Source organism: Lucilia sericata, unplaced genomic scaffold (genome assembly GCF_015586225.1).
Source record: "Lucilia sericata isolate MDLA Ls3-8-SP2 unplaced genomic scaffold, ASM1558622v1 Contig000349F_arrow, whole genome shotgun sequence".
In the NCBI taxonomy this organism is placed as follows: domain Eukaryota; kingdom Metazoa; phylum Arthropoda; class Insecta; order Diptera; family Calliphoridae; genus Lucilia; species Lucilia sericata.
The window spans coordinates 302,733-327,500 of NW_023994369.1; the positions used below are offsets into that span (position 1 = coordinate 302,733).

General features: G+C 31.1%; 1 protein-coding gene across 1 annotated transcript; it reads right to left on the bottom strand.

The window, feature by feature from the left end:
- Window positions 1-85: 85 nt before the first annotated feature.
- On the bottom strand, window positions 86-19,813 carry LOC119603958 (probable 4-coumarate--CoA ligase 3). The gene is made up of 5 exons (XM_037956263.1): window positions 19,052-19,813; window positions 12,458-12,668; window positions 3,026-3,568; window positions 2,850-2,964; window positions 86-1,163 (listed from the first exon to the last, which is right to left on the bottom strand). Exons 1-5 carry the CDS (start codon window positions 19,349-19,351, stop codon window positions 521-523), a joined length of 1,812 nt encoding a protein of 603 aa, XP_037812191.1. The 5' UTR covers window positions 19,352-19,813; the 3' UTR covers window positions 86-520.
- Between the last annotated feature and the right edge of the window lie 4,955 nt (window positions 19,814-24,768).

Here is a 24,768-nt window from a genome sequence, read left to right on the forward strand (position 1 = left end):
TACTTATCAAATGTTTATTAGTTTGAAAAAGTACAGAATAAGTTGTGGGGGAATATTTCTTTTTGAATAAAACTCAGTTATTTATCAAAAAACAATAATATATTTTATTACGAGAATTTTAATCAAAATCTTAAAAAAAACAGTTGAATTTTTTTTATAATTAATTTTTTCTCTTTAGAGAAGTCTTAGAACTTACTAAAAAATCATCAAATTATAAATTTCTTGCATTTCTGCACAATTGGAAACAAATTAAAAAATATACATTCTCAGTAAGTAATATAATAAAAATAATAAAAGGAACCTTATAATTTTTAATAAAATTTTTTAACAAAATTAAAAATCATTGCTAATAAATGCATTTTTTAAGAAAAAAGGTCCCTTTAAAAAAGTATTTTATATACATTTAACAAAAATACTCTAAGCCCCCCCTTTAATTTAACACTTAAACTAAAAAAATCTTATTGTGTTACAAACTAAACTTATAATAATAATAATAATAATAAAACGTTTCATGTCTTTTTTAACTGGAATATTTTTCTTTCAATACTTTTCTTAAGATTTTACCGGTGGGATTTTTGGGTACTTCGTCTACAAAAATAATGCCACCCTCCAATTTCTTATAAACAGCCACTTTTTCAGCCACATAATTATAGATCTCCTCCTCTGTGGCCTGCATATTTTCTCTTAACACTACCAAGGCACGTGGAGCCTCTCCATTGATGGGATGGGGTATACCAAAGACAGCAGCCTCTAAAATTTTGGGATGATCTCTTAAAATGGCCTCTAACTCGGCCGGAGGTACTTGGAATCCCTTGACCTTAATCAATTCCTTCATACGATCAGTTATATAGAAATAGCCTTCGTCATCGTAATAGGCCACATCTCCAGTACGTAACCAGCCTCCAGGATAGAAAGTATCTCTTGTAGCTTCTTCGTTATTCAAATAGCCCTCCATAACTTGAGGCCCTCTTACACATAGTTCACCAGTTTGATTGGGTCCTAAACCCTTGTGATCTTGACCATCTAGAGGAACAATTTTAGCTTCAGTATGGGGGGTCGGGAAGCCGGTAGAAGCATAACGTGTATTATCTGAGGCAGTCATGAGTACTACGGGGGAGGCTTCGGTCATGCCGTAGCCCTGAAGGAACTTAGTTTTGGGGAACCTAAGGAAATGAGAAATGAAGACAATGTTAAAAATTTTGGTTCTAGTTCTGTTCTAGTTCTGTTCTAGTTCTGTTCTAGTTCTGTTCTAGTTCTGTTCTAGTTCTGTTCTAGTTCTGTTCTAGTTCTGTTATAGTTCTGTTCTAGTTCTGTTCTAGTTCTGTTCTAGTACTGTTCTAGTACTGTTCTAGTTCTGTTCTAGTTCTGTTCTAGTTCTGTTCTAGTTCTGTTCTAGTTCTGTTCTAGTTCTGTTCTAGTTCTGTTCCAGTTCTGTTCTAGTTCTGTTCTAGTTCTGTTCTAGTTCTGTTATAGTTCTGTTCTAGTTCTGTTTAGTTCTGTTCTAGTTCTGTTCTAGTTCTGTTCTAGTTCTGTTCTAGTTCTGTTTCTAGTTCTGTTCTAGTTCTGTTCTAGTTCTGTTCTAGTTCTGTATTCTAGTTCTGTTCTAGTTCTGTTCTAGTTCTGTTCCAGTTCTGTTCTAGTTCTGTTCTAGTTCTGTTCTAGTTCTGTTCTAGTTCTGTTCTAGTTCTGTTCTAGTTCTGTTCTAGTTCTGTTCTAGTTCTATTCTAGTTCTGTTCTAGTTCTGTTCTAGTTCTGTTCTAGTTCTGTTCTAGTTCTGTTCTAGTTCTGTTCTAGTTCTATTCTAGTTCTGTTCTAGTTCTGTTCTAGTTTTTCTGTTCTAGTTCTGTTCTAGTTTCTGTTCTAGTTCTGTTCTAGTTCTGTTCTAGTTCTGTTCTAGTTCTGTTCTAGTTCTGTTCTAGTTCTGTTCTAGTTTCTGTTCTAGTTCTGTTCTAGTTCTGTTCTAGTTCTGTTCTAGTTCTGTTCTATTTCTGTTCTAGTTCTGTTCTAGTTCTGTTCTAGTTCTGTTCTAGTTCTGTTCTAGTTCTGTTTCCTAGTTCTGTTCTAGTTCTAGTTCTGTTCTAGTTCTGTTCTAGTTCTGTTCTAGTTCTGTTCTAGTTCTGTTCTAGTTCTGTTCTAGTTCTGTTCTAGTTCTGTTCTAGTTCTGTTCTAGTTCTGTTCTAGTTCTGTTCTAGTTCTGTTCTAGTTCTGTTCTAGTTCTGTTCTAGTTCTGTTCTAGTTCTGTTCTAGTTCTGTTCTAGTTCTGTTCTAGTTCTGTTCTAGTTCTGTTCTAGTTCTGTTCTAGTTCTGTTCTAGTTCTGTTCTAGTTCTGTTCTAGTTCTGTTCTAGTTCTGTTCTAGTTCTGTTCTAGTTCTGTTCTAGTTCTGTTCTAGTTCTGTTCTAGTTCTGTTCTAGTTCTGTTCTAGTTCTGTTCTAGTTCTGTTCTAGTTCTGTTCTAGTTCTGTTCTAGTTCTGTTCTAGTTCTGTTCTAGTTCTGTTCTAGTTCTGTTCTAGTTCTGTTCTAGTTCTGTTCTAGTTCTGTTCTAGTTCTGTTCTAGTTCTGTTCTAGTTCTGTTCTAGTTCTGTTCTAGTTCTGTTCTAGTTCTGTTCTAGTTCTGTTCTAGTTCTGTTCTAGTTCTGTTCTAGTTCTGTTCTAGTTCTGTTCTAGTTCTGTTCTAGTTCTGTTCTAGTTCTGTTTTAGTTCTGTTTTAGTTCTGTTCTAGTTCTGTTCTAGTTCTGTTCTAGTTCTGTTCTAGTTCTGTTCTAGTTCTGTTCTAGTTCTCTTCCAGTCCTCTTCCAGTCCTCTTGTAGTTCTGTTCCAGTTCTATTCTAGTTCAGTTCCTTAAACTTACTTCTTTATAAAACGTTCTACATCTGTTACACCAATGGGAGCTGCACCGCTCAAAACCACTCGTAGTTCGGGGCAAGTTTCCTGTGTAACCTTAGGATGATTAATCATGAAAAGAGCTATAAACAAAAACTACATTAAAGACAAAATAATCCCATTTATATTACTAACACTACTTACCTATTGGTGGCACCACATTCAACATCGTACTCTTATACTCATACAAAGCTTTCATCAAATCTTCTGGTTTAAATTGAGGCAATGTCACCAGTTTAGCACCCTGTCCCAATTTCGATATCATTATCACCGTCAGGCCATAAATGTGGAAGAATGGCAGGACACAGGGTAAAACTTCTTGCTTTTTAGTACAATCTACATCCAAAACACACTGAACCATTTCACAATTTGATGAGATATTCCGGTGGGATAGCATAACACCCTTGGGCAAACCGGTAGTACCCGAAGAGAAGGGTAAGAAAACCATACTATTGGGATTTACGTCGTATTGTTTTAATTGTGAAAAATCTACATCTCCACTATATTTGAAAAGTTCATAGAAATCGATGGCTCCTGCCGGCAGTGCATCACTGGGATTCATGCGTACACAGGCAATGGGTAATTGTTTTTTAGCTAACTTACAGGCTTCTACTAGGACGGAGTAACCCACCGAAGTGCCTATAATAAATTTGGCATTGCTGAAGGTTAATTGTCGGGCAATTTCCTCTGGAAGAAATGAAGTGAGAGAAGATTTTTTATTTTAAATGGAATTAATTTTTTTATTTTTGTTTTGTGATGTGTTTTTGTTGCTGTATATTTTATGCACATTTTTGCAATCTTCTGCAACAATGTGTTGCAGTCATCGCTAAAATTAGATTTTTGCATTGTGATTCATGCTGCACATCGCTGCGGGAATGTGCTGCTACTAGCAGTTTGTTGTCATATTCAGTCTCATAAATTCTTTTTAATTTTTTTAGAAAAAAAGACTACAACAGATTGGATTATAGACTCTAATATAGACTAACCTAGAGACTAGACTTAAGGCTAGAAAAATTACTAGATTTTTGGCAAGACTATAGAAAATAGAAAAGGCTATACTCTAGATTGACTAGACTATAGAGTAGACTAAAGACTAGACTATGGACTAGACTATAGATTAGTTTATAGACTAGACTATAGAATAGACTATAGAATAGACTATAGACTAGACTGTAGACTAGACTATAGACTAGATTATAGACTAGACTATAGACTAGACTATAGACTAGACTATAGACTAGACTATAGACTAGAGTATAGACTAGACTATAGACTAGACTATAGACTAGACTAGACTATAGACTAGACTATAGACTAGACTATAGACTAGACTATAGACTAGACTGTAGACTGCAGTACAGACTAGTCTATATACTAGACTATAGACTAGACTATAAACTAGAATATAGACTAGACTATGAACTAGATTATGGACTAGACTATAGACTAGACTATAGACTACACTGTAGACTAGACCATAGACTAGACTATAGACTAGATTATAGACTAGACTATAGAATAGACTATAGACTAGGCTATAGGCTAGACTATGAACTAGACTATAGACTAGACTATAGACTAGACTATAGACTAGACTATATACTAGACTATAGACTAGACTATAGACTAGACTATAGACTAGACTATAGACTAGACTATAGACTAGACTATAGACTAGACCATAGACTAGACTATAGACTAGACTATAGACTAGACTACAGACTAGACTATAAACTAAACTATAGACTAGACTATAGACTAGACTATAGACTAGATTATAGACTAGACTATAGACTAGACTATAGACTAGACCATAGACTAGACTATAGACTAGACTATAGACTAGACTATAAACTAGACTATAGACTAGACTATATACTAGACTATAGACTAGACTATAGACTAGACTATAGACTAGACTATAGACTAGACTATAGACTAGACTATAGACTAGACTATAGACTAGACTATAGACTAGACTATAGACTAGACTATAGACTAGACTATAGACTAGACTATAGACTAGACTATAGACTAGACTATAGACTAGACTATAGACTAGACTATAGACTAGACTATAGACTAGACTATAGACTAGACTATAGACTAGACTATAGACTAGACTATAGACTAGAATATAGACTAGACTATAGACTAGACTATAGACTAGACTATAGACTAGACTATAGACTAGACTATAGACTATAGACTAGACTAGAGACTAGACTAGACTATAGACCTAGACTAGACTATAGACTAGGACTATAGACTAGACTATAGACTAGACTATAGACTAACTATAGACTAGACTATAGACTAGACTATAGACTAGACTATAGACTAACTATAGACTAGACTATATAGACTAGACTATAGACTAGACTAAGACTAGACTTTAGACTAACTTAGACTAGACTATAGACTAGACTATAGACTAGGACTATAGACTAGACTATAGACTAGTCTATGACTAGTCTATAGTCTAGTCTACTATAGACTACTATAGACTAGACTATAGATTAGTCTATAGATTAGAATAGACTGTAGACTAGACTATAGACTACACTGTAACTAGACTATAGAGTAGACTATAGACTAGACTATAGACTAGGCTATAAGCTTAGACTATAGACTAGACTATAGACTAGACTATAGACTAGACTATAAACTAGACTATAGACTACACTGTAAACTAGACTACAGACTACACTGTAAACTAGACTATTGACTAGACTAGACTAGACTAGACTAGACTAGACTAGACTAGACTATAGACTATAGACTATAGACTATAGACTATAGACTATAGACTATAGACTATAGACTATAGACTATAGACTATAGACTATAGACTATAGACTATAGACTATAGATTATAGACTATAGACTATAGACTAGACTAGACTAGACTATAGACTAGACTATAGATTAGTCTATAGATTAGACTAGACTATAGACTTGACTATAGGCTATACTATAGAGTAGACTATAGACCAGACTAGAGACTAGACTATAGACTAGACTATAGACTAGACTATATAGACTATAGACTAGACTATAGACTAGACTATAGACTAGACTATAGACCAGACTATAGAGTGGACTATAGACTAGACTGTAGACTAAACTATAGACTAGACTGTAGACTAGACTGCAGACTAGACTGTAGACTAGACTATAGACTAGAAAACTAGAAACTAAAAAACTAACTAACTAACTAACTAACTAACTAACGAACTAACTAACTAACTAACTAACTAACTAACTAACTAACTAACTAACTAACTAACTAACTAACTAACTAACTAACTAACTAACTAACTAACTAACTAACTAACTAACTAACTAACTACTAACTAACTAACTAACTAACTAACTAACTAACTAACTAACTAACTAACTAACTAACTAACTAACTAACTAACTAACTAACTAACTAACTAACTAACTAACTAACTAACTAACTAACTAACTAACTAACTAACTAACTACTAACTAACTAACTAACTAACTAACTAACTAACTAACTAACTAACTAACTAACTAACTAACTAACTAACTAACTAACTAACTAACTAACTAACTAACTAACTAACTAACTAACTAACTAACTAACTAACTAACTAACTAACTAACTAACTAACTAACTAACTAACTAACTAACTAACTAACTAACTAACTAACTAACTAACTAACTAACTAACTAACTAACTAACTAACTAACTAACTAACTAACTAACTAACTAACTAACTAACTAACTAACTACTAACCTAACTAACTAACTAACTAACTAACTAACTAACTAACTAACTAACTAACTAACTAACTACTAGCTAACTAACTAACTAACTAACTAACTAACTAACCACTAACTAACTAACTAACTAAATAACTAACCAACTAACTAACTAACTAGACTATAGATAGACCAGACTATAGACAGACTAGACAATAAACTAGACTTGACTTATCATTAGGCTATAGTTAAACTAGACTATAGCATTAAATTAATAACGTTTTTGGTGATTTAACTGTAGAAATTTGCAATTATTTAATAATACAGATTAAATTATAATTGTTTTTGTATAAAAGTCACAAGAACACATATGGGTTTTATTTTTATAAATGTCAACGCATAAATAATTTGAAATTTAATCACCATTCATAAAGATAATTACATTAGCAAATGTTGTATAAATATTAAAGATTAAAAAAGCATGTATAAAACAATTGTAAAACAAATTGTTAAATGGAATAGGAAAAAAGGTGTCAAGTTTCACTTTCAATTAATTGCAATTTATTAAGTTATAGTTATAAATATATTGAGTGTATAAAAAAATAATAATAATATAAAAATATTTATATTTAAATTGTAATTTATAACTTAATTTTAGTTTTTTTTTAATTACTATTCTTTACTAGTATGTATTAGTTTATTGTAGCTTATCTTAATAGCACCTGAGGTCTAGAACCCCTTTTGAAAATCTAGAATTTGCTTTAAAACAATTAAACAGATTTTAATGATTTTGTGAAATTTTTTTATCTGTCACCCATAAACATTTGCTCACCGTTTAAATAATAAGACGTGTGACTTTTGCTAGAAATTAGGTCATTACCCCGGAGACTTTGCACCCCCTCTAAATTGTGGACTTTTCTTTTATGGCACGATTTTTAATCTTATCTGCTAAAAATATTTAAAAAGTCATGTACATATTTGTTTGAATATACTTCTAATAAAGCGTTTAAAATGTTTTGCTTTATAATAACTACTCGATTAGATACTATTTCTGAAAAGGTGGGTGGGGGTTTTTTAATAGAAATCCAACAATTTAATTATTAACCTGCGCCTGCTGTGTTAAATATTTTGTATTTTTGCCAAAAATTTACGCATTATGAAAATTTAATTAATTTTTTTATACAAAAAAAAAACCGGCAAATTTATTGGCAAACAAATTTGAAACAACAAGAAAAATAAACAATTTAAAGTGTGGCGCAAATAATTGTTTAAATTGCAAGAAAATTCAAAAAAGTATAAAAAACAAAGTTCAAGGTTGGACTAGAATCATAACATATATACCAAATAGAATCACTTACCAGTAATCCAAAAATCATTAGTTTAATAACAAAATATCAAAACAGTTTATTGATCTTTTTCTACATTAATATAAATCTTTTTCAGTTAAATTCTTTTACGCTATTTTATACATTTAACGATTTTTTCTACCACAGATCGATCGACTGACTGAGTTTTTTTATATACATTACATTCATGCCAATTTTACCTTGAACAAAGTCCATTGATCGCTTTAGATAGTGAGTGGATGGTTTGGTTGGTTATTATTAGTATTAATGCGAAATTGTTTTAAATTGTTGCTATTTATTTGTTTAAAAATGTTATATATAAAAACAATAATAATTGACTGATTGCACTTTAAAATTATTGAGGCAAAAAAGTAAATAATTCAATTTTCACCAAATTTATCAAATTTTAACTTATGTATATCCATTAAGTTTTTAAAAGATACATTTTACAGTCTAGTCTATAGTCTATAGTCGAGACTATAGTCTAGTCTATAGTCTAGTCTATAGTCTAGTCTATAGTCTAGTCTATAGTCTAGTCTATAGTCTAGTCTATAGTCTAGTCTATAGTCTAGTCTATAGTCTAGTCTATAGTCTAGTCTATAGTCTAGTCTATAGTCTAGTCTATAGTCTAGTCTATAGTCTAGTCTATAGTCTAGTCTATAGTCTAGTCTATAGTCTAGTCTATAGTCTAGTCTATAGTATAGTCTATAGTAGCTTAGTAGTCTATAGTCTAGTCTATAGCTAGTCTATAGTCTAGTCTATAGTCTAGTCTATAGTTAGTCTATAGTCTAGTCTATAGTCTAGTCTATAGTCTAGTCTATAGTCTAGTCTATAGTCTAGTCTATAGTCTAGTCTATAGTCTAGTCTATAGTCTAGTCTATAGTCTAGTCTATAGTCTAGTCTATAGTCTAGTCTATAGTCTAGTCTATAGTCTAGTCTATAGTCTAGTCTATAGTCTAGTCTATAGTCTAGTCTATAGTCTAGTCTATAGTCTAGTCTATAGTCTAGTCTATAGTCTAGTCTATAGTCTAGTCTATAGTCTAGTCTATAGTCTAGTCTATAGTCTAGTCTATAGTCTAGTCTATAGTCTAGTCTATAGTCTAGTCTATAGTCTAGTCTATAGTCTAGTCTATAGTCTAGTCTATAGTCTAGTCTATAGTCTAGTCTATAGTCTAGTCTATAGTCTAGTCTATAGTCTAGTCTATAGTCTAGTCTATAGTCTAGTCTATAGTCTAGTCTATAGTCTAGTCTATAGTCTAGTCTATAGTCTAGTCTATAGTCTAGTCTATAGTCTAGTCTATAGTCTAGTCTATAGTCTAGTCTATAGTCTAGTCTATAGTCTAGTCTATAGTCTAGTCTATAGTCTAGTCTATAGTCTAGTCTATAGTCTAGTCTATAGTCTAGTCTATAGTCTAGTCTATAGTCTAGTCTATAGTCTAGTCTATAGTCTAGTCTATAGTCTAGTCTATAGTCTAGTCTATAGTCTAGTCTATAGTCTAGTCTATAGTCTAGTCTATAGTCTAGTCTATAGTCTAGTCTATAGTCTAGTCTATAGTCTAGTCTATAGTCTAGTCTATAGTCTAGTCTATAGTCTAGTCTATAGTCTAGTCTATAGTCTAGTCTAGTCTATAGTCTAGTCTAGTCTATAGTCTAGTCTAGTCTATAGTCTAGTCTAGTCTAGTCTATAGTCTAGTCTAGTCTATAGTCTAGTCTAGTCTATAGTCTAGTCTATAGTCTAGTCTATAGTCTAGTCTATAGTCTAGTCTATAGTCTAGTCTATAGTCTAGTCTATAGTCTAGTCTATAGTCTAGTCTATAGTCTAGTCTATAGTCTAGTCTATAGTCTAGTCTATAGTCTAGTCTATAGTCTAGTCTATAGTCTAGTCTACAGTCTAGTCTATAGTCTAGTCTATAGTCTAGTCTATAGTCTAGTCTATAGTCTAGTCTATAGTCTAGTCTATAGTCTAGTCTATAGTCTAGTCTATAGTCTAGTCTATAGTCTAGTCTAGTCTATAGTCTAGTCTAGTCTAGTCTATAGTCTAGTCTAGTCTATAGTCTAGTCTATAGTCTAGTCTATAGTCTAGTCTATAGTCTAGTCTATAGTCTAGTCTATAGTCTAGTCTATAGTCTAGTCTAGTCTATAGTCTAGTCTAGTCTAGTCTATAGTCTAGTCTAGTCTAGTCTATAGTCTAGTCTCTATAGTCTAGTCTAGTCTATAGTCTAGTCTAGTCTATAGTCTATAGTCTAGTCTAGTCTATAGTCTATAGTCTAGTCTAGTCTAGTCTAGTCTATAGTCTAGTCTAGTCTATAGTCTATAGTCTAGTCTAGTCTAGTCTATAGTCAGTCTAGTCTATAGTCTAGTCTAGTCTATAGTCTAGTCTAGTCTATAGTCTAGTCTAGTCTATAGTCTAGTCTATAGTCTAGTCTATAGTCTAGTCTATAGTCTAGTCTATAGTCTAGTCTATAGTCTAGTCTATAGTCTAGTCTATAGTCTAGTCTATAGTCTAGTCTATAGTCTAGTCTATAGTCTAGTCTATAGTCTAGTCTATAGTCTAGTCTATAGTCTAGTCTATAGTCTAGTCTATAGTCTAGTCTATAGTCTAGTCTATAGTCTAGTCTATAGTCTAGTCTATAGTCTAGTCTATAGTCTAGTCTAGTCTATAGTCTAGTCTATAGTCTAGTATAGTCTAGTCTATATAGTCTAGTCTATAGTCTAGTCTATAGTCTAGTCTATAGTCTAGTCTATAGTCTAGTCTATAGTCTAGTCTATAGTCTAGTATAGTCTAGTCTATAGTCTAATCTATAGTCTAGTCTATAGTCTAGTCTATAGTCTAGTCTATAGTCTAGTCTATAGTCTAGTCTATAGTCTAGTCTATAGTCTAGTCTATAGTCTAGTCTATAGTCTAGTCTATAGTCTAGTCTATAGTCTAGTCTATAGTCTAGTCTATAGTCTAGTCTATAGTCTGTTGTCTATAGTCTAGTCTATAGTCAGTCTATAGTCTAGTCTATAGTCTAGTCTATAGTCTAGTCTATAGTCTAGTCTATAGTCTAGTCTATAGTCTAGTCTATAGTCTAATCTATAGTCTAGTCTATAGTCTAGTCTATAGTCTAGTCTATAGTCTAGTCTATAGTCTAGTCTATAGTCTAGTCTATAGTCTAGTCTATAGTCTAGTCTATAGTCTAGTCTATAGTCTAGTCTATAGTCTAGTCTATAGTCTAGTCTATAGTCTAGTCTATAGTCTAGTCTATAGTCTAGTCTATAGTCCTAGTCTATAGTCTAGTCTATAGTCTAGTCTATAGTCTAGTCTATAGTCTAGTCTATAGTCTAGTCTATAGTCTAGTCTATAGTCTAGTCCTAGTCTAGTCTAGTCTATAGTCTAGTCTATAGTCTAGTCTATAGTCTAGTCTATAGTCTAGTCTATAGTCTAGTCTATAGGTCTAGTCTATAGTCTAGTCTATAGTCTAGTCTATAGTCTAGTCTATAGTCTAGTCTATAGTCTAGTCTATAGTCTAGTCTATAGTCTAGTCTATAGTCTAGTCTATAGTCTAGTCTATAGTCTAGTCTATGTCTAGTCTAGTCTCTAGTCTATAGTCTAGTCTATAGTCTAGTCTATAGTCTAGTCTATAGTCTAGTCTATAGTCTAGTCTATAGTCTAGTCTATAGTTAGTCTATAGTCTAGTCTATAGTCTAGTCTATAGTCTAGTCTATAGTCTAGTCTATAGTCTAGTCTATAGTCTAGTCTATAGTCTAGCTCTATAGTCTAGTCTATAGTCTAGTCTATAGTTCTCGTCTATAGTCTAGTCTATAGTTCTAGTCTATAGGTCTAGTCTATAGTCTAGCTCTATAGTCTAGTCTATAGTCTAGTCTATTAGTCTAGTCTATAGTCTCGTCTATAGTCTAGTCTAGTTTAGTGCTAGGTCTATAGTCTATAGTATAGTCTATAGTCTAGGTCTATAGTCTAGTCTATAGTCTAGTCTATTAGTCTAGTCTATAGTCTAGTCTATGTCTCGTCTTAGTCTATAGTCTAGTCTATAATTCTAGTCTATTGTCTAGTTCCTATAGTCTAGTCTATAATTTAGTCTATAGTCTAGCCTATGTTTAGTCTATAAGTCGTCTATAGTCTAGTCTATAGTCTAGTCTATAGTCTAGTCTATAGTCTAGCCTATAGCCTAGTCTATAGTCTATTCTAGTCTAGTCTATAGTCTAGTCTGTAATCTAGTCTATAGACGAGTCTATACTGTAGTCTATAATCTAGTCTATTGTACAGTCTAGTCTATTCTATAGTCTATAGTCTAGTCTATAGTGTAGTTTATAGTCTATTCTATAGTGTAGTCTATAGTCTAGTATATAGTCTAGTCTATAGTCTAGTCTATGGTTTATTCAAAAGTCTAGTCTATTATATGGTCTAGTCCATAGTGTAGTCTATAGTCTAGTCTGTAGTCTAGTCTTTATCCTAATATCTAGTCTTGTCTACAGTATTTCTTTTTACTTACCAGCTGTATAAATCGGATTAACAGTGGTCACTGTCAAACCAGCCTCTATGGCACCCAAGACAGCACCCGGATATTCTGGTAAATTGGGCAAACAGACGGCTACAACATCACCCTGCACCAATTTGAATTTTGTTTGAAAACGTACCGCCAAAGCGGCACTAGAATCGCGTAATTCAGCATAAGTATATTGGCGGCCGGTAATGACATCGACCTGCAAAAAAAAAAAAAAATAGATATTTTTTTATAATTTAAATATAATAATTTTAAATATAAACTAATAAACAACAATAAAAATGTAAATTTTTTTAACACAACAATTTAAGAACAATTAAAATCAATTAAAGCCCGGCAAAGGTTGGGACGTATTTACATTATCGTAAACATTTGTTTGTGGTTTGATTACGGTAATATGTAATGACATACAGAGCTAAAAAGAGAGTGACAGAGAGAGTGAGTGTGAACTAGAAAGAAGGGCAATATCATTAAGCATCATTATTTAGCCATTAAAGATGTTAATTTAAATATTATTTTTAAACATTTAGATAGATTTTTTTAGGCAGCCATTTGTTAGTGTGTTGCGTTTTTATTTATTTATATATTTTTTAGTGAATTAAAATTTAAACGTTCAAAGTCCAATGTATCAATGTCCAAAGTCTAGTCTAGTCTAAATTATTTAGATTTATTTAGTTGTGAATATAAGTGTATGAGTGTCTGCTCAAATCAAAACAATCATAAACAGAGCATGCAAACGCCACTTGTTCACTCTCTCTATCTCTAGCCATTTGCTATTTGTTTATGTTTTGATAAGAGAGAGATATTACTGTTGTTTTTATCAGGTTGTTGTTGTTAAACTAATGATAATTTACCGGTTTAAATTATATGATTTAACAATGTTTGTGCTTGTCATTGTGATGATAAATATGTGTGCAATCTAATAATGTTTGGAGTAGAGTGACGTCAATTTTCAAATCAAACTACAGTGAGAGAAATAGAATCGAGTTATTTGTATTATAAGGCGGGTCATGAACTTGAGTTCTTGTGAAACGGATTTAAATGATTATTTTTAATAAATAAAATTTTAAAACAAAAAGGAAATTAAATTAACTATAATAATTTTTTAAAATTTTTATAAAATTTCGACATTTTAAAATAGTAGTAGAAAATACTACTTTTTTAAATTCCTGCCATACGATCAAAATTTAATTGCTTACTTTATTTTTAATAATAAGAACAACAAAAATGCTCGATTTTTATCAATTTAGTTCTTTTTTCAAATAGTAGTAGATATACATACTACTTTTTTCAAATGGCTTAAAAACTGAAATTTTCTATATATTTATTTAATATTAAGCTAATAACACCAAAAATCTATGTTTTTATGAAATTTCGACATTTCCAAATAGTAGTAGAAAATACTACTTTTTTTAAATGCATGCTAAAAGTCAGAAAATGCAATTGTTTACTTTATTTTTAATAATAAGAACAACAGAAATGCTCGATTTTATCAAAATAGTACGTTTTTACAAATAGTAGTAGAAATACTACTTTTTTAAATGGCTTAAAATTTAAATTTTTTATAACTTTTTCTTTAATATTAAGGAAATATCTCTAAAAAATCTAATTTTTTTATAAAATATTTACATTTTGAAATAGTAGTAGAAAATACTACTTTTTTAAAATGCACGCCAAAAGTGAAAAACTTAATTGTTTACTTTATTTTTAATAATAAGAACAACAGAAATGCTTGATTTTATCAAAATAGTACGTTTTTACAAATAGTAGTAGAAATACTACTTTTTTAAATGGCTTAAAATTTAAATTTTTTATAACTTTGTCTGTAATATTAAGGAAATGACTCAAAAAATCTAAATTTTTTATGAAATTTTTACATTTTAAAGTAGTAGTAGAAAATACTACTTTTTTAAAATGCACTCCAAAAGTGAAAAACTTAATTGTTTACTTTATTTTTAATATAAGAACAACAGAAATGCTCGATTTTATCAAAATAGTACTTTTTTTCAAATAGTAGTAGAAATATGTAATACTTTTTTTCAAATCGCTTAAAATTGAATTTTTTTTAACTTTTTCTTCAATATTAAGCAAATGTCTCTAAAAATCTCAATTTTTTATGATATTCCGACATCTTAAAATAGTAGTAGAAAATACTACTTTTTTAAAATCTTGCGAAAAGACCGAAATTTAACTTTTCACTTTAATTTTAATGACAAGAACAACAATATAGCTCAACTTTATAGTTTTAGTATGTTTTTGAAAATAGTAGTAAAAATACTACTCTTTTTAAATTGATTAAAACTTACATTTTCTAAACTAATTACAAAACTCTCTATAAAATGGAAAAATTTATTTTTAAATAACAAAACAAAAATAATATTTGATGTCAAGTTTATCATTATTTAGTAGATTATTTTTTATTATTAATTACAGTATTTTATTTAAATACTCAACAACAACAAACAAATATACACTAATAACAGTAATTATGTGAATTACTATACATATTACAAAATCTGTAAAAAGATTGAAAATGTGAACTAGAAGTGATGTAACTTTATTAAACATTCACAATAGAGACAGAGCGGAAAAGGGAAGACAATTAGTGCATACAATGTGACTTTTTCTTAGAGGCTAAGGTACAATAAAATGATAAGAATTTAATAAAAAAAATTAAAATAAATTAAACAAATGCAATTAATGTAAACGAAATGACTTTATAATGTTTATTTTAAATTTATTTAAAAACAACGTAATTTAGAATATATTATAAATGGAATACTTTAAACTTATATACACCCATAGCCTATATTATAAATTAGATTATAGTTCGGAATATAGATTAATCATTAGTCTTGAATATAGTTCCGACTATGGACTAAACTATAGTTCAAACAATGGCTTAATATGGAATCTAGACTATGCTATAAACCAGATAATAGACATGTCTATGGATTATAGACTAGCCCATCTAAATTATACACCATCTAGAGTTTAGTATAGTCTATAGAGAAGAATATAGACTAGTCTACTCTATAGTCTAGTCTATAGTCTAGTCTATAGTCTAGTCTATAGTCTAGTCTATAGTCTAGTCCATAGTCTAGTCTACAGTCTAGTATATAGTCTAGTCTATAGTCTAGTCTACAGTCTAGTCAAGTCTATAGTCTAGTCTATAATCTAGTCTATAGTCTAGTCTATAGTTTAGTCTATAGTCCAGAGTATAAACTAGTCTATAGTCCAGAGTATAGACTAGTCAATAGTTCAGAGTATAAACTAGTCTGTAGTTCAGAGTATAAACTAGTCTATAGTTCAGAGTATAAACTAATCTCTAGTTTAGAATGTAGTCTAGTCAAAAGCATAGTCTATAGTCTAGTCTATAGTCTGGTCTATAGTCTAGTCAATAGTCTAGTCTATAGTCTAGTCTATAATCTAGTCTATAGTCTAGTCTATAGTCTAGTCTATAGTCCAGAGTATAGACTAGTCTATAGTTCAGAGTATAAACTAGTCTATAATTCAGAGTATAAACTAGTCTATAGTTCAGAGTATAAACTAATCTCTAGTTTAGAATGTAGTCTAGTCAAAAGCATAGTCTATAGTCTAGTCTATAGTCTGGTCTATAGTCTAGTCAATAGTCTAGTCTGTAGTCTAGTCTATAATCTAGTCTATAGTCTAGTCTATAGTCTAGTCTATAGTCCAGAGTATAGACTAGTCTATAGTTCAGAGTATAAACTAGTATAAACTAGTCTATAGTTCAGAGTATAAACTAATCTCTAGTTTAGAATGTAGTCTAGTCAAAAGCATAGTCTATAGTCTAGTCAATAGTCTAGTCTATAGTCTAGTCTATAGTCTAGTCTATAGTCTAGTATATAGTCTAGTCTATAGTCTAGTCTATAGTCTAGTCTATAGTCTAGTCTATAGTCTAGTCTATAGTCTAGTCTATAGTCTAGTCTATAGTCTAGTCTATAGTCTAGTCTATAGTCTAGTCTATAGTCTAGTCTATAGTCTAGTCTATAGTCTAGTCTATAGTCTAGTCTATAGTCTAGTCTATAGTCTAGTCTATAGTCTAGTCTATAGTCTAGTCTATAGTCTAGTCTATAGTCTAGTCTATAGTCTAGTCTATAGTCTAGTCTATAGTCTAGTCTATAGTCTAGTCTATAGTCTAGTCTATAGTCTAGTCTATAGTCTAGTCTATAGTCTAGTCTATAGTCTAGTCTATAGTCTAGTCTATAGTCTAGTCTATAGTCTAGTCTATAGTCTAGTCTATAGTCTAGTCTATAGTCTAGTCTATAGTCTAGTCTATAGTCTAGTCTATAGTCTAGTCTATAGTCTAGTCTATAGTCTAGTCTATAGTCTAGTCTATAGTCTAGTCTATAGTAGTCTAGTCTATAGTCTAGTCTATAGTCTAGTCTATAGTCTAGTCTATAGTCTAGTCTATAGTCTAGTCTATAGTCTAGTCTATAGTCTAGTCTATAGTCTAGTCTAGTCTAGTCTAGTCTATAGTCTAGTCTATAGTCTAGTCTATAGTCTAGTCTATAGTCTAGTCTATAGTCTAGTCTATAGTCTAGTCTATAGTCTAGTCTATAGTCTAGTCTATAGTCTAGTCTATAGTCTAGTCTATAGTCTAGTCTATAGTCTAGTCTATAGTCTAGTCTATAGTCTAGTCTATAGTCTAGTCTATAGTCTAGTCTATAGTCTAGTCTATAGTCTAGTCTATAGTCTAGTCTATAGTCTAGTCTATAGTCTAGTCTATAGTCTAGTCTATAGTCTAGTCTCTAGTCTAGTCTATAGTCTAGTCTATAGTCTAGTCAAGTCTATAGTCTAGTCAAGTCTATAGTCTAGTCTATAATCTAGTCTATAGTCTAGTCTATAGTTTAGTCTATAGTCCAGAGTATAAACTAGTCTATAGTCCAGAGTATAGACTAGTCAATAGTTCAGAGTATAAACTAGTCTGTAGTTCAGAGTATAAACTAGTCTATAGTTCAGAGTATAAACTAATCTCTAGTTTAGAATGTAGTCTAGTCAAAAGCATAGTCTATAGTTTAGTCTATAGTCTGGTCTATAGTCTAGTTAATAGTCTAGTCTATAGTCTAGTCTATAATCTAGTCTATAGTCTAGTCTATAGTCTAGTCTATAGTCCAGAGTATAGACTAGTCTATAGTTCAGAGTATAAACTAGTCTATAGTTCAGAGTATAAACTAATCTCTAGTTTAGAATGTAGTCTAGTCAAAAGCATAGTCTATAGTAGTTCAGAGTATAAACTAGTCTATAGTTCAGAGTATAAACTAATCTCTAGTTTAGAATGTAGTCTAGTCAAAAGCATAGTCTATAGTTTAGTCTATAGTCTGGTCTATAGTCTAGTTAATAGTCTAGTCTATAGTCTAGTCTATAATCTAGTCTATAGTCTAGTCTATAGTCTAGTCTATAGTCCAGAGTATAGACTAGTCTATAGTTCAGAGTATAAACTAGTCTATAGTTCAGAGTATAAACTAGTCTATAGTTCAGAGTATAAACTAATCTCTAGTTTAGAATGTAGTCTAGTCAAAAGCATAGTCTATAGTCTAGTCTATAGTCTGGTCTATAGTCCAGTCTATAGTCTAGTCTATAATCTAGTCTATATTCTAGTCTATAGTCTAGTCTATAGTCCAGAGTATAGACTAGTCTATAGTTCAGAGTATAAACTAGTCTATTGTTCAGAGTATAAACTAGTCTATAGTTCAGAGTATAAACTAGTCTATAGTTCAGAGTATAAACTAATCTCTAGTTTAGAATGTAGTCTAGTCAAAAGCATAGTCTATAGTCTGGTCTATAGTCTAGTCAATAGTCTAGTCTAGTCTATAGTCTAGTCTATAGTGTAGTATATAGTCTAGTCTATAGTCTAGTCTATAGTCTAGTCTATATTCTATATGGGCTAGTTTATAGTCTAGAGTATAGTCAACTCTATAGTCTAGTCTATTTCCTAGTCTATAGTCTAGTCTGTATTCTATATGGACTAGCCTATGGCATCCAAGGTTTGTTACCCCTCATTAAGCCTAAAAATCTCATTAAATCCTCTAATCTTTTGTTTATTTGTTTTGTTCCAATATTTTATCACTTAATACGTTTGACGAAATCTTATCTTTGTTTTCTGCTGCTGCTTAACATTTCAATTATTATTTCTACACAATTATCTATTCAGATTATCTTCTATATTGTTTTTTTTTTTTTTTTCTAAAGTAGAAATAACCTACAACAATGTTTTTTCGTTAAGCTCCATATAGATAATGAAAATATAACAATAAAATGTATTATGATGTATTATATTTAAGTTTTATTGAATTGCTGTGAAAAAAACAGCCTCTAAATTGAAAAGTATCTCACATTATTATTAAGGAAAACTTAATGGATCAAAGCCGATACAAAGGCAAGAGAAATATGAGATGTTTTCTTTTGAAATTTTTTTAAAGAAATTAAGATCAATTGTATAAAATAGAGCAAAACCAGAGACATTTGAAAAATAAATTAAGGATTTTATAAAAAAAAAACGTTTCAAGGCTGTTTTTTAAATTTTACTTTGAGTTTTTTTTTTTAATCTTAAAGACTTACCGTTGCCACATTATTTTCCCATAATTTAAAATCACGCCAAACATATTTGTCCAACGATACATTGGGTATGATTGTATTCTCAAAGGGCGATGTCTTGATATAACCTTCTTCGTGGGAATAGTGCAGAAATTTATCGCCTTGATTATTTAAATTGGTTTCACCGGTGGCAGCCGCATTCTGTTGTTTATTATTGGTGTTAAATGAACGCGTTAAAGAGATGCTGCTGCAGCAGCTGCTGTTGGTTGCAGTTGGGGCACGGAACAATTGCGAAGCTAAGCGTACAGTAGAGGAACGCATCATGTTGTTAAAAGTAACCGTTTTTTTTCGAATTTGAATAAACAAAACACTTGATTTTTGTTATTTAATTTATTTTTTTTTTACTTTAACACTTTATTTTTATTTAAATAAATTTTCTTTTTTTTTATAATTTTTTTTTTATAAAAATTTATTCCCAGAAACTTGTTACCGCAGCCTTCAAAAGTCTAGACCAGACTGAAATTTGTATAAAAATTTGTTACGATCTTCCACCAGCGCAAACATTTATTGTGTTTTTTCTTCTCTATATTGTTTTTGTAAAACTTGTTTACAATAATAACAACAACAACGATAACAAAAACTCAATAAAATACAATAAAAGTGTGGCAGGCAGCAAGCAAGCCAACAAGTCCGTCATTCACTTTATCACTGTGATGCCTGTTGTTTTCTTTTTTTACTACACTGTGTTATTTGTTTTTGCTGTTTTTACTTTTGTTTACGTTTTTTTTTTGTTATCATTTAATCTCTCTCTTTCATTCGCTCTCTTTTAGTGTTATAGATTCTCACTGTTTGCCTTTCTTTACTCTACTGTAGATCAGGATTGGAAAATTCGTTCCTTTAGTGTTATAGTATACAGTAGAGTCTATAGTCTAGTCTTTAGTTTAGCCAATAGTCTAGTCTATAGTTTAGGTCTAGTATATAGCCTTGGCTATGGTCTGGTCTATAGTCTAGTCTATAGTTTAGTCTATGGTCCGGTATAAGTCTAGTTCATAGCTTATTCCATCGCTTAGTCTATAGTCTAGTCTACAGCCTAGTCTTTAGTCTAGCCTATAGTTTAGTCTATAGCCTAGTCTTTACTCTAGTCTACAGTTTAGTCTATAGCCTGGTCTGTAGTCTATTCTAGAGCCTAGTCTGTGGTCTAATCTGTAGTCTAGTAAGGCCTATGGTTCAGAGTACAGTTCAGTGTACAGTCTAGTCTATAGTCTAGTATATAGACTAGTCTATAGTTTAGTCTATAGTCTAGTATATAGTCTAGTCTATAGTCTAGTCTATAGTTTAGTCTATAGTCTAGTCTATAGACTAGTCTACAGTTTAGTCTACAGTGTAGTCTAAAGTCTAGTCTATAGTCTAGTCTAAAGTCTAGTCTATAGTCTAGTCTAGTCTAGTCTATAGCCTAGTCTAAAGTCTAGTCCATAGTCTAGTCCATATTCTAGTCTATAGACTTCACTATAGACTAGACTATAGACTAGACTATAGACTAGACTTTAGACTAGACTATAGACTAGACTTTAGACTAGACTACAGACTAGACTAGACTATAGACTAGACTAGACTAGACTATAGACTAGACTATAGACTAGACTATAGACTAGACTATAGACTAGATTATAGACTAGACTATAGACTAGACTATATACTAGACTATATACTAGACTATAGACTAGACTATAGACTAGACTATAGACTAGACTATAGACTAGACTATAGACTAGACTATAGACTAGACTATAGACTAGACTATAGACTAGACTATAGACTAGACTATAGACTAGACTATAGACTAGACTAGACTAGACTAGACTATAGACTAGACTATAGACTAGACTATAGACTAGACTATAGACTAGACTATAGACTAGACTATAGACTAGATTATAGACTAGACTATAGACTAGACTATATACTAGACTATATACTAGACTATAGACTAGACTATAGACTAGACTATAGACTAGACTATAGACTAGACTATAGACTAGACTATAGACTAGACTATACACTAGACTATAGACTGGACTATAGACTAGACTATCGACTAGACTATAGACTAGACTATAGACTAGACCTTATACTAGACTATAGACTAGACTATAGACTAGACTATAGACTAGACTATAGACTAGACTATAGACTAGACTATAGACTAGACTAGTCTAGTCTATAGTCTAGTCTATAGTCTAGTCTATAGTCTAGTCTATAGTCTAGTCTATAGTCTAGTATAAGGTCTAGTCTATAGTCTAGTCGATAGTCTAGTCGATAGTGTAGTCGATATTCTAGTCGATAGTCTAGTCTATAGTCTAGTCTATAGTCTAGTCTATAGTCTAGTCTATAGTCTAGTCTATAGTCTAGTCTATAGTCCAGTCTATAGTCTAGTCTATAGTCTAGTGTATAGTCTAGTCTATAGTCTAGTCTCTAGTCTAGTCTATAGTCTAGTCTATAGTCTAGTCTATAGTCTAGTCTATAGTCTAGTCTATAGTCTAGTCTAGTCTATAGTCTAGTCTAGTCTATAGTCTAGTCTAGTCTATAGTCTAGTCTAAAGTCTAGTCTATAGTCTAGTCTAAAGTCTAGTCTATAGTCTAGTCTATAGTCTAGTCTATAATGAAGTCTATAGACTAGAATATAGACTAGACTATGGACTAGACTTTAGACTAGGCTATAGACAACACTAGACTATAGACTAGACTTTAGACTAGACTATAGACTAGACTTTAGACTACACTGTAGACTAAACTGTAGACTAGTCTATAGACTAGACTATAGACTAAACTATAGACTAGACTATAGACTAGTCTAGTCGATAGTCTAGTCTATAGTCTAGTCTATAGTCTAGTCTATAGTCTAGTCTATAGTCTAGTCTATAGTCTAGTCTATAGTCTAGTCTATAATCTAGTCTATAGTCTAGTCTATAGTCTAGTCTATAGTCTAGTCTATAGTCTAGTCTAGTCTATAGTCTAGTCTAAAGTCTAGTCTAAAGTCTAGTCTATAGTCTAGTCTATAGTCTAGTCTATAGTCTAGTCTATAGTCTAGTCTATAGTCTAGTCTATAGTCTAGTCTATAGTCTAGTCTATAGTCTAGTCTATGGTCTAGTCTATAGTCTAGTCTATGGTCTAGTCTATAGTCTAGTCTATAGTCTAGTCTATAGTCTAGTCTAGTCTAGTCTAGTCTAGTCTATAGTCTAGTCTATAGTCTAGTCTATAGTCTAGTCTATAGTCTAGTCTATAGTCTAGTCTATAGTCTAGTCTATAGTCTAGTCTAGTCTATAGTCTAGTCTATAGTCTAGTCTATAGTCTAGTCTATAGTCTAGTCTATAGTTAGTCTATAGTCTAGTCTATAGTCTAGTCTATAGTCTAGTCTATAGTCTAGTCTATAGTCTAGTCTATAGGCTAGTCTATAGTCTAGTCTATAGTCTAGTCTATAGTCTAGTCTATAGTCTAGTGTATAGTCTAGTCTATAGTCTAGTCTATAGTCTAGTCTATAGTCTAGTATAAGGTCTAGTCTATAGTCTAGTCTATAGTCTAGTCTATAGTCTAGTCTATAGGCTAGTCTATAGTCTAGTCTATAGTCTAGTCTATAGTCTAGTCTATAGTCTAGTCTATAGTCTAGTCTATAGTCTAGTCTATAGTCTAGTCTATAGTCTAGTCTATAGTCTAGTCTATAGTCTAGTATAAGGTCTAGTCTATAGTCTAGTCTATAGTCTAGTCGATAGTCTAGTCGATAGTCTAGTCGATAGTCTAGTCGATAGTCTAGTCGATAGTCTAGTCTATAGTCTAGTCTATAGTCTAGTCTATAGTCCAGTCTATAGTCTAGTCTATAGTCTAGTGTATAGTCTAGTCTATAGTCTAGTCTATAGTCTAGTCTATAGTCTAGTCTATAGTCTAGTATAAGGTCTAGTCTATAGTCTAGTCTATAGTCTAGTCGATAGTCTAGTCGATAGTCTAGTCGATAGTCTAGTCGATAGTCTAGTCTATAGTCTAGTCTATAGTCCAGTCTATAGTCTAGTCTATAGTCTAGTGTATAGTCTAGTCTATAGTCTAGTCTCTAGTCTAGTCTATAGTCTAGTCTATAGTCTATAGTCTAGTCTATAGTCTAGTATATAGTCTAGTATATAGTCTAGTCTATAGTCTAGTCTATAATCTAGTCTATAGTCTAGTCTATAGTCTAGTCTATAGTCTAGTCTAGTCTATAGTCTAGTCTAAAGTCTAGTCTATAGTCTAGTCTAAAGTCTAGTCTATAGTCTAGTCTATAGTCTAGTCTATAGTCTAGTCTATGATGAAGTCTATAGTCTAGTCTAGTCTATAGTCTAGTTTATAGTGTAGTCTATATTCTTGTCAATAGTCATGTCTATAATCTAGCCGATAGTCTAGTCCATAGTCTATAGTCTAGTCTTTAATTTGGTCTGTTGTCTTATCTATAGTTATGTCAATAGTCCAGTCTAATGTCTTGCCTAGTCTAGATGTTAGTCAATAGTCTTTATAGTACATATTTGTTTTATAAATTAGAACTATTTTAAAATCTCAATTTTCCATGCCTGACTGTAACTGATTTTAGTTTTGTTTGGCGCTGTGCATTACACTGTGAAAAATACAAACATGATTGTTATCTTAATTCAAAGTAAATAATTCAATCTTATCAATTATATTCATATTTTTTCTCTAAGAGCAAAGTCTAGTTGATTTTTTCTACAAAAATTTATTTGTTTGTCTTTGCAAAATAAAATAAATTTTATTAACAAAAAAAAAAAAAGAACAAATTTAATCTTTAATTGTTGCTTTTATTTTGAAAAAAGAAAAAATAATAACATTACTTTGTTTGGTTCATTGCTTTATATGATCAAAAAGAGTGTCTATTGACGTCAGTGAAAAAGCAGAAAAATTATAAATAAAACATTTCGAAAAATGTGTCAGTATTTCAGACAAGATCTCATGAACAAGCCGGATTTAATAGAATGCATAAAAATAGTATAATTTTAAAGGCTAAACAAGAATAAAGACACAAGAAGGCTCTAAAATTTTACATGTTTTAAAATAGTATTAAAAATACTACTAAAAAGTATAAAACATTTCTTTCAGTGCAGAATTTTCCTTTATCCCTCTCTATATCTGTTTTTAGCACTTCAAGATCATTTTTAGCAAATATTTTCTGACACCTTTATATTTTGTAATAAGACGTACCCAATGGCAAATTATTTAACAAAAATTTATTTATCAAAATATCTTTTAATTAAAATAAATAATGTTTAAAATTACCGCAATTTTTAGTCTATTATTGTGTGGGATTGTTTTCTGCACAAAATTTTATTTATTACAAACTCATTGGTTGACTGCTTTTATGCACTAACAAATTCCGAATGTATTAAAATTAAAGTAAAATGTAGGAAACTGCCCGAAAAGTGAAACAACAAGTGTGGCCAGACATGGAAAATTGAGTAAAAAATTAGTCCAAATTTTTGCGAATTAGTATACATTTTAGTTAGTTAGTTAGTTAGTTAGTTAGTTAGTTAGTTAGTTAGTTAGTTAGTTAGTTAGTTAGTTAGTTAGTTAGTTAGTTAGTTAGTTAGTTAGTTAGTTAGTTAGTTAGTTAGTTAGTTAGTTAGTTAGTTAGTTAGTTAGTTAGTTAGTTAGTTAGTTCGTTAGTTCGTTCGTTCGTTCGTTCGTTAGTTCGTTCGTTCGTTCGTCGTTCGT